Genomic DNA, 10,808 nt, shown 5'->3' with positions numbered 1-10,808 from the left:
AGGGAAACCAAGATTCAAAAGACAGCCAATCCCTGGGACCATCAAGCGAGAAGAGTGGAAAGTGTGACCCTACCCAGAAAGGCAGTGAAGCCAGGCTTGGAGACAGAGATGATTATGTGGACAGATGGAGTAGCTGGGAACACAGGACTCAGAGAGAGAGAAGAGCTATTTGCTGACAGCTAGGGGGGTGGGCCTGTGGGGTTCATCCTTTGGTTATTTGATGATGCATGGAGGGGATTGTAATCATTGCAATGAAATGAAATACGATAGGATGAATGTAAAGCTGAAGTGGAACAGAGGCAAATAATGATGTATGCACAACCTTGGAACAACAGGGCTCTGGGATACAGAGATTGAGACATGGTTGGAATGGGGAAAAGGGGAGAAATAATGTTAAGGTGCTTGACTGTGTTTTGAATCTTGGTTTCCCTGGCATACCATTATAAAATAGACACTTGAGGGGAAGAGAAAGGAATAGCCAGAAATATCACCATAGAAAGCTTGTAAGTCTGTCTTCTGCCTATAACTGATTGGAATACCTAAAATGGGGCTACAACATACCCAGTGAAGAAGGCTTCCTGCTGATCCTCTGCATTACATAAGACCAAAGGTGGAATCCTGAACCGCATCCAGAATCTTCTGAGGTGGGAAATTTCCACTTGAAAAGACAAGTAGACCAGCCTAGAGCTGCCAGAAGAACAGAAGATACTTCATGAAAGAAAGACTGACAGGAAAAATACAAAACAATATAGGCAGACCGACTGACTACTACAAGAACAAACAAGTGGCTCACCCAGGAGACATCAAGGCAAATGGTCGGGTCCCCTCAGGGCAAACCTCCTTCTAAGACTAAATGGGAATACATGTTTTGACTGGTGACCACGTTCATCACCAATAACGGGAAGTAAGGGAAAAGCAGCAACGAAGCTGCAAGCTAAGCCCTAAAATGTTCAATAGACTCCTGTGAACCCAGCTAAAGACCTGGTTGGCCAGCAGTGTGGCAAGTCCAGGGGACTCTTGGACCCAGAGTCAGTGACAGCCACAGAGGACTAGAGTGAAAATTGAAGCATCCAGCAGATAATACACACTTGACCTGGCTTCCATGACTAGTTGATCAGAGCTCAACAAGAAGAAGAAAAAAGAGGAAAAAAAGAACACTCTGATACAATTTGATGAACTTGACCTACACCTATGGATGCAGTATCTCAAAAGAGGGAACAAATCTTCACAGCAAAGATCATTCCCACCCCCTCCATACATGGAGAGGACAGGGATGGGCAACTTGGACATTAGCTACCCAGAATGGAGGGGCTACAGAGGCAAGAAGTGACTGGCTGACAAGCTTTCAAGAGGGAACCTAGATCCAGAGGGCATGGAGCAAGGTAGACTCTCCACTGAGTAGTATCCAATCTATCTAGGTGGGGCTAAAGAAAGGAGATGAGTCTAGGTCTCTTACAATACAATAATGAATAATTGGTATCAGGACTGATTGTAAGGGTTGGAAATGTAAAGGTAGATGTTTTGTGGCAAAAGGAGGGGAGTGATTAACTTTACAGTCTAGGAGCAGAGGTCTCTGGGACCATCAATGGAGAAGAGTGGAGAACGGAACCCTACCCAGAGAAGCAGCGATGCCAAAGATGGAAGCAGAGATGATGACGTGGAGAGATGGGGCAGCTGGGGACTTTGGACCCAGAGAGGGAGAGGGGCTGTGTGCTGATGACCAAGAGGTAGGCCTGCGGGGTATACCCTTTGGTTGGTGGCTGATACACGGTGGAGATTGTAACCATAGCAAGGAAATGATATATGTTGGGATTAATGTGAAGCTAATGTTAGCCCATGTAAATTATCACATAATTCACAACAAAGCATTAAAAAAAAAAAGACAACCAAGCATCTTAACATTATTTCCCCCCTTTTGCCCATTCCAACCATGTCTCAATCCCTGTATCCCAGAGCCCTGTTGTTCCAAGGTTGTGCAAACCTCATTATTTACCTCTGTCTTGCTTAGCCCATGCAAACCTGCCTAACTCTTTTCCCATCTGCCTTGTTCTTCCATTCCCCTCCTCCTTCTTGTGTATTGTCCCCCTCCCTAGTACCCAAACTATCCTGTGTCTGTTTCCTACCCTGTGCTCCACCTTCACCTCCATCCCTTTACCCCACCCCCAACATCCTGGTAACCAACAACCCCCCTTCCTTTAGTATGGGTTCTTTTTTCAGTCTTTTACAGTAGTGGTCCTAGGCAGTATTTCTCCTTTTGTGACTGACTAATTTCATTCAACATAATGGCCTCAAGGTTCATCCATGTTATGTGATAACTTACAGCTTCCTTGTTGTTCTTCAAGGTAGCATAATATTCCGTTTTGTATGTGTACCACAGTTTGTTTTAGGAGCTCTGGTAGTGTAATGGTTATAAATCAGGCTGCTAATCTCACGGTCAGCAGTTCGAAACTACCAGCTGTTCCGCGGGAGAAAGATGAGGCTTTCTGCTTCCATAAAGATTTACAGCCTTGGAAACCCTGTACAGGGTCGCTATGAGTCGGAACTGACTCCATGGCACATAACAACAACAACAACCACAGTTTGTTTATCCATTCTTCCATTGATGGACACTTAGGCTGTCTCCATCTTTTTGCTATTGTAAAGAGTGCTACTATGAACATTGGTGTGCATATATCTACTCGTGTTATGGCTACTTATTTCTTGTATTAATTGCTTTGGGGGTAATCCAATACTGAGTACCAGGGCAAGAACAGTCTGGGAATATGTGAGCCAAGCCAGCAGACACGGCTTCCTGGACTCACGTCTACCAGTACAAGAAGCCAGCCAGCTAGGAGATCATGCCTTATGGAAAGGAGATAGGGGTCTCCATTCTCCCCTTTGACTGATGGATGGGTACATCCCTAACCACCATACTGTGCTCTTTTCCTGCCTCAGGGGCTGGATTTCTCAGGAGTGAGTACTTCATGGTCCCATTTTTCTTGTTTCCTTACAGAATCCGAATGTCAGGCATCAAAGGCCTGCAAGGGGTGGTGAGGAAGACAGTGAATGATGAATTGCAAGCCAACATCTGGGACCCACAGCACATGGACAAGATTGTCCCCTCGCTGCTTTTCAATCTGCAGCACGTGGAGGAGGCAGAGAGGTCAGCAGGTGGTCAGGAACGACATGACTTGGAGCCGTCAGTAAAATGCCAGGGATCTCGGCATTTGTGGCTTGTTTTGCAAACGAGTCCACAGCTGGCCTTGTCGGAGCCTTGGGTGTGGCCCTCTGCCAGCCCGCTGTAGCCCTAACATCTGTGCTAGCAAAGGACAGTGATGGTGTTGGACACCCAGGGGGCAGAGGTGTGCTGCTCAGAACACAAAAATCCCAGGGTCTGGTTACCTTTGTCTCTCTGGAAGCAACAGGCCAAAGAGGCTTTTAAATGCCTTTCATGGCTCCAGTTACTAAGGACTTTTCCACCAGACCTTCCTGGTGTTTCAGACCCTTTAAATGTGATGGTTTGACCAGCCATCAGTGGCAGCTACTCAAGAGGAGTTGCAGATTTTGGGTTTAACCCAGAAGCCCCTTGTCATTCCCACCCCTGCCCCTTGCTCTTCCCCGCTGTGAAATGGGACAGTGACAATAGTTGATGTTGTTGACCCAACCTGGCTGAGCATGATGGTTGCTGCCTGAAGACTCTGGACTCCTCACTTTGCCACTTGAGTCTGGTTAGCTGGAGTCTGGCAGGGAAAAGTAAATGTGCCCTCTGGTGCCCAGTTCAGGAACAACAGCTCACTGCTGTGCTCCCATTGAGATGTCTGTTGTCCAAGGGTCTCAGAGTCCTGGGGCTTCTTCTGTCCAGGTCTGGGACTTGGGACCTTGTGACTTAGTTTCACTGAATCATGCCTGAGCTAGCATTCTAGCTACTATGACTTTCCTGTCTCCCACTCTCCTTTGCTTTCTCCTGCTCTTATCTGCCTTCCGTTCTTGGTGTCTGTCTCTCGCCCTCCTTGAGATTGTGGTGCTCAGGAATCTCACAGGGGCATGTTGGACCTCTCCCTGGGGATTTCTGGAAATGGCGCCTTTTTCTCTCCCTGCATCCTCCACCCCACCACACATATACACATGAACACTTCTGTTATCACGTGCATGGATAAGCCCATACATCTAGGGCACACAAAGCCTGACCTATCCCTTGCATTCCATCCTTCATGCCATCCTATTTTGTTTCCCTACAGCCGATCCCCATCTCCTCTCCAAGCCCCCGAGAAGGAAAAGGAAAACCCGGCAGAGCTGGCTGAGAGGTGCCTTCGGGAGCTGCTGGGCCGGGCTGCCTTTGGCAACATCAAAAACGCTATCAAACCTGTTCTCATGTGAGTGGCTGACTCCTCCCAGGTCACAGCCTTCAGTAGCTTCTAAGTATTTCAAACCCTTAGAATGTCCTCAACGACCCCATAGGAAGAGGGAGCATCATACCTGCAGTGCTGTGGTCAAGTAGCACTGGGGAGATCCCCAGTCTGGTTCATCTTGTCAGGGGGCCAAGTTGGTTGCATCTCTGCATTCTGGAAGCAAAAGCCACCACCGAGTGGCCAGGGCATATTCAGGGAGAGGAGCTGGCAGGATGTGGAAGGAAGCTGCCTGATTCATTCCTCGTGTTCACAGCTACAGAGCCCAGTTCTTTGACCTCCCTCCTATTGAGGGCTGGTGTTGCCCTGAGGGCTCATATGATTCCCTTCTCTCAGCTGTACCCTGTCAGCCTTTCCTCACTCACCTGGGGGGTTGCTGGAGGGGCCCTTCATCCAGCAGACGTCTCCTCCCTGACATCACTCTGTGTTTCATAGTCAATCCCCCATGTTTCTCCCTCACAGCCATCTGGATAACCATTCTCTCTGGGAACCCAAGGTGTTTGCCATCCGTTGCTTTAAAATCATCATGTATTCAATTCAGGTATGGTGACTGCTTTGGTCCGTTGGTTCCACATAGCCTAAATTCCTCATTGTCTAATCTAGTGCTCCTTGAATTAGCTGTGAACCAGTTGAGTTTTATTTCCAGTATATCATCGACCAAAGGTTTTACAAGATACAATAAAAAAAATTATTAGAAGAATGGAATGAAAATCTTATTACAAACTAAAAACCCATTGATTCTATATTTAGCTGCCACAGCAATGTCAAGTTACTTACTATAAATGATTCTTCTCAATGTTTGTACTAATCTTGGTGTAAACTGATCTCACACTTCTTTAATGGGCACAATTCTACAAGTTGGAGTCCTGGTAGTGAGCTTGTAGGATAAGCATAGAACCACAAAGTCAGCAGTTCAAACCCACCATCTGCTCCTTGGAAGCTCTGTACAGGGTTGGTTATGAGTTGGAACCAACTCAACAATACTTAACAACAACAACAAATTCTACAAGTCATCCTTTCAGCATCCATCAAGACAACTCCAACTCATGACGACCCCTTGTGTCAGAGCAGAACACGACTCCATACAGTTTTCAATGGCTGCTATTTTGGAAGTAGTTCACTAGGATCTTTTTTTCAAGGAACTTCTGCAGGGGACAAGGCTACCCTTTGAGCACCGTTGGGCTAAACTTTGTGGCCTCTTGTGGTTCTTACCAGGAAAATCTGAGACCAGGAAGAATCTGACAAGGAAACTCAACTTGACTCATTGCCCTCAAATTGATTCCAACTCATAGTGACCCTCTATAGGGTTTCTGAAGGAGCCCTGGTAGCGGAGTGGTTACAAATCGGGCTGCGAACCGCAAGGTCAGCAGTTCAAAACTACCAGCTGTTCCGCGGGAGAAAGATTAGGCTTTCTGCTCCTGTAAAGATTAACAGCCTCAGAAACCCTGTGCAGGGTCGCTATGAGTCAGAACCGACTCCGCGGCACATAACAACAACAACATAGGGTTTCTGAGGCTGTAAATCATTATGGGAGCAGACAAACCTCCTCTTTCTCCTGAGGAGAAGGAGAAGGTTGGGTTTGAACTGCCAGCCTTTCAGTTACCAGTGTAATGCTTATCCTATACCACCAGTGGGACTCCTTATGACAAGGAAGGGAATGTTTTTAAGTAGATTTTTGAGCCATCTAAAGAGTCCTGGTGTGGCACTGGGGTTAATGCACCAGACTGCAAAAACCGTTTGAATTGCAAGGTTGGAGGTTCAAGCTCACCAGCTGCTCCTCAGAAACCTTAAACAGGGTCGTTATTCCTGGGTTGGAACTGACTCGACGACACTTAACAACAAATACAACAACAAAGAGTCCTGGTGTGGCACTGTAGGATAAGCACAGGGTTGGTGCTTCAAAACCCACCAGCTCCTCCTTGGAGACTCTGTACAGAGTCACTATGAGTAAGAACCAACTCAACAACACTTAGCAACAACAACCAAGTGAAAGGGTCCAGGAGAAAAATGTGGAAACGGAGGTCTTCACTAGGACTTGACTGCTCCTTGTTGGACCAAATGGGGAGGGCTCTGGGGAAAGGAAGTGAGGTATCTGGATGCCTCTCCAATGCCAGCTGACCTTGGGACAGTCACTTTTGTTTACCCTGGTCTTTGGGTCCCAATAGAGGGGTGCTAGGCTCAGAGGCAATGGGGGACAGCACCATCTTCCTCCCCCAGCCACAGCACTCCCACCTGGTGATCCAGCAGCTTCTGAGCCATCTGGATGCCAACAGCCGCAGTGCAGCCATCGTCCGGGCAGGCATCGTGGAGGTCCTGTCTGAAGCTGCCATCATTGCTGCCACCGGTTCTGTCGGTAAGGGGGAACCCTAGGTGAAGGCATAGGGGCTGGGAATCTCCTAAGGAAACTTGAGACAAAGAACTGCCTTCTTTCAGGGGAGGGACAGCAGGTCAGCCGGAGAAGTGGGTCAGGATGACTGGGAGCCAGGGAGGGGAGGACGAGAGGTGCAGCCCTGGTTTTGGGTCTTTCCATTGTGCACAGGACCCACGGTGCTGGAGATGTTCAACACTCTACTGAGGCAGCTACGGCTCAGCATCGACTACGCACTGACGGGGAGCTACGACGGCGCCGTCAGCCTGGGCACCAAGATCATCAAGGAACACGAAGAGTGCATGTTCCAGGAGGCTGTCATCAAGACCATCGGTGGGCCAGGGGGTGGGGGTGGGGGACATGGAGTCCACAGTGCACACAGCTAGGGGGCTGGCTGAGGCCACACCTGGTGCAGCACAGGGACAATCTCCATCGGTTCTTCGCCAGGGCTTCAGGTCAAAGGCCATGGAAAGAAATGCAAAATGTCCTACTACCCATTCTCCATGAGACCAGATAGGGAGTGAGGAAGAGGAAAAGGCATGGGAGGAAGAGGCCCCCTGACACATGGAGAAGTCGGTCTGTGCACATGGATGTGGAAGGGAGCTATAAAGCTCTAACAAGTGTGTCAGGGGTGCGTCACTTTCAGCACCTTCCTATTGGAAGCATCATGTCTGAGAAGGGGCAGGGCAGGAATGAATCCCACTCTTAGAAGGAGCCAGCAAGGACCCTGGAGGTGGGAGGTGCCCAAGGGCACATGGCCGAGCACCCTGTGGAAGAACCCAGATGAGAACCTGGTTTCAGGGCCCAGCCCTTTCTATCCCCCACCCCACCACCAGTGTCAAGCGGAGACTTAACCACAGCGTCGGAATGACCAGTGAAGGACCAGTGCCCACCCTGTAGAGACAGAATCACATCCAGATTTCTTGGCAGTATGTTTAGTTGAAAGACTGAGCTGAGACAGACACCTGGACTGACCCTCTCCACCTTCCTGTCTGCAGGCTCCTTTGCCAGCACGCTGCCTACATACCAACGCTCCGAAGTGATTCTCTTCATCATGAGCAAGGTCCCACTGCCCTCCCTGCACCACCCCATAGAGACGGGGAGGACCGGGTGAGTCTCCACACATTTTGCCCCTTCTTCCTCTTCCAGCCCAGATGCTTCCCCAGCTGCTGATTCCCATGTTTGGGGGCTCTCTCCTTGGTCCACCCTGGCTCTGCCCTCGCTTCTCTCTTTCTTCTCCCAAATCCCTCAACAACATTTAGTGATGACAGTTCTTCAGGCTGTCCCACCATTAACCACCACCACCACCACCCCCACTGCCTTGTGGGGGGCATTCCTTCCTTGATCTACTTCCTGGGTGTGGGAGTCACTGTCTTGGATAACCTAACAAGACAAGCCTTACAGGAAAGCTAATCAGGGAGGAAAACTGAACAGGCAATAAAGTGTGGGGTCTCTGCCTACATCTCCACCCCGATGATGAGTGTTTGGGTCTCTGGTCTACAGGGAAAACAGGAACCGGCTGACCCAGATCATGCTGCTGAAATCCCTCCTTCAGGTGAGCCCTTCCTGTCCCCATTCCTGCTTTGCCACCTCAGGAAGCAGCTCCTTCCAAGGGAACAACATACAGTTGTTCAGGTTGCACTAAATGTGCCCAAAAGGACAAGTAGGGAACTGAAATCAGCCTGTGTTTCATTCATCAGTTGTGTGCCCTGGCACAGGGCTGCATCAGCCCAGGGGAAAGATGCTCTGTGCTAGCCAGGTTGGCCACACACAGAGCTGGGTACCAAGAACAAGTGGGAAGCCTAGTTCTAATTTCCACAAAGATTCCTTATAGGCTGCTGATGACCTGTCTCTCAGGCATTATCTCTAGCTTAAGATGGGATCTATTTTTTCCTCCTCCCTCTTTCTGTTTCCTCCTTGGCACTTGTACCAAGCTCAGTCCCCAGCTGCCATCTTTCCCTTCATCAACATTCTGTGTGCCTTAACCACCCTTACAGCCATCACTGGAATCTACAACATTCTCAGGTACCCTTCCCATGATCAATTTGTTCAATTATGTAGATTCCTTATAGATGTTGAATCATGACCTGAAGGGGGTCCTAGAATCTGCCCTTATAAGTCCGTCAACCCCCATCCCCAGATTTCCCCATGCACAGCCCTGGCCTAAACTCTGGACTTCTCATGACTAGTTTGGTTCTCAGAATTGCTCCGTCTCTCCTCTCCTCATCATAAACGCACTGATAAGAAGAACTTTCTAGAAATGCTGTTTCCCACATGTTGCTCTCGTTAAAGAGTGGGTCTCAGTTCCTATTACTGTACATCCAGATTTCAGACATCTCAGACTGAGTTGGAAACTCCTTGGTCCCCTTCCCTTCTTAGCCTCTTATCTCAACCCTTGGCTCTATCTCCATTACAGCCCACTTCCATGATGCCCACTTTCATGCCTTCCCCAACCCACATTCTTCATTCCATACTGCCTACATCTGGTTGCCTCCATGGTCTACATAGCCCTGCTCATTTCTATGGAGAGTCTACCCTCACAATTCTGTACCTGGCATTTTTATCAAAGAGATAATTTGGGGGTCACTCAGATGCATCTCCCAAGGGATCATCCATGAACATTGATGTTCACTGTTGATGCTAGATCCCCAGGGACCTTCTCAATCATCCACAGCATTGCATTTAAAAAATTTTTTTTTTGCTGCTTTTGAGTGCTTTGTTTATCCCGTGCATGGATTATGTACAAGGGAGTTTATGTACAAGGGAGTTTCAAAAAGTTTGGGGGAAAATGAAATGAAAGATAATGGATTTTTGAAGCCCTATTTTATGTGCTTATGTCAGCTGGCTTTAATCGGAAGGCCCTGGTTAATGCCGTAATGAGGGGCTGGAGTCAAATGCTGTGTGTGGTCTTGGTTATTGCCGTGTGTGTGGGGGGAGGGGGGGGGCGGGGAATTGGAGTCTCCAGCCCAGCCCAGCCCAGCTCAGTTCATTCATACATTGTCCATACTCTTAATGAAGCATTATGCTCATGGAGGGTGTTCGGGAGTATTAAGGTTTAGGGGCTCTCAGCTCATGCTCCCCTCTAACTTGCTTTCAAAAAAAAGAAAAACTGTAGAGAAATTATATAACAAGTTTTTTGCCATTTCAACCATTTCTACCTTTACAATTCAGCAACATTACTTACAGTCCCCATGTTGTGCAACCATCATTACTATCTGTTAACAAGTTTTTTTTTGTCACCTTGAACTCAATACCCCTTGAACAGTAAGTCTCCCTTCCCATTCCCACCTGCCCCAGGGAACCATTGATAAGCTTTCATCTCTATGCATTGTGCCTACTCTGAATGCTTGCTTTCTTTGAACAACTACTCACCCTTCACATGATCCTCATCCACCCATATGTCCACTGAGCTAAGCTGAGCATGTTGCCTGGGCGGCCTGCAGAGTGTTCAAAATATTTTCCTATGGCATCCAGGGCCTGAGTGGAGGGGAGGAAGAACATGGTTGAGAGATGGATGCTTTAGACCCGGCTTCTACTGATGATAGCCCCTCCATGTCCTCATTGCACCTGAGAGGCAGTGTCACTTAGCAGGTCCATCCTGGGCTCCCCTGCAGGTCTCCACAGGTTTCCAGTGTAGCAACATGATGTCAGCCCTGCCCAGCAACTTCCTTGACCGCCTTCTTTCTACCGCCCTCATGGAGGATGCAGAAATCCGTCTCTTCGTTCTAGAGATTCTCATCAGTTTCATTGATCGTCATGGCAACCGCCACAAGTTCTCTACCATCAGGTGAAGTTGGGATCCCTCCAGCTGATGGATGATGGGGGAGAAGATTCCCCACAGAGCCAGTCTTGGCTAGTAGCTTTGCCATCAGGTGGGAGAACAGTTCAATATTCATTGAGTCCCACAGTGATAGACTCTGGAGTCCTGGCTAGGCAAGGGGAGAGAGATCTCTTTCCTGGTGAGGGTGATTGTCTTTGTTAGTATTCTCTAAAAACACTGAATCAGTATATATATATATGTTGTTGTTGTTGTTAAGTGCCGTGGAGTCGGTTCC

The 10,808-nt window shown here is 48.4% G+C and overlaps 1 protein-coding gene across 1 annotated transcript in view; it reads left to right on the top strand.

The window, feature by feature from the left end:
• Positions 1–10,808, top strand: part of EFR3B (EFR3 homolog B (S. cerevisiae)) — a 174,953-nt gene that overhangs the window by 139,270 nt on the left and 24,875 nt on the right. Inside the window, exons 6-13 of the mRNA XM_006835231.1 lie at positions 2,993–3,142; positions 4,218–4,352; positions 4,848–4,926; positions 6,603–6,738; positions 6,925–7,086; positions 7,752–7,863; positions 8,257–8,308; positions 10,368–10,540. Of these exons, the coding sequence (XP_006835294.1) occupies positions 2,993–3,142; positions 4,218–4,352; positions 4,848–4,926; positions 6,603–6,738; positions 6,925–7,086; positions 7,752–7,863; positions 8,257–8,308; positions 10,368–10,540 (999 nt within the window). The remainder of the gene's footprint in view (positions 1–2,992; positions 3,143–4,217; positions 4,353–4,847; positions 4,927–6,602; positions 6,739–6,924; positions 7,087–7,751; positions 7,864–8,256; positions 8,309–10,367; positions 10,541–10,808) is intronic.

This window comes from Chrysochloris asiatica, unplaced genomic scaffold (genome assembly GCF_000296735.1).
Source record: "Chrysochloris asiatica unplaced genomic scaffold, ChrAsi1.0 scaffold00016, whole genome shotgun sequence".
Classification (NCBI taxonomy): Eukaryota; Metazoa; Chordata; class Mammalia; order Afrosoricida; family Chrysochloridae; genus Chrysochloris; species Chrysochloris asiatica.
The sequence above is the reverse complement of the archived record's forward strand: the minus strand, read 5'-3'. Positions and strand labels throughout refer to the sequence as shown.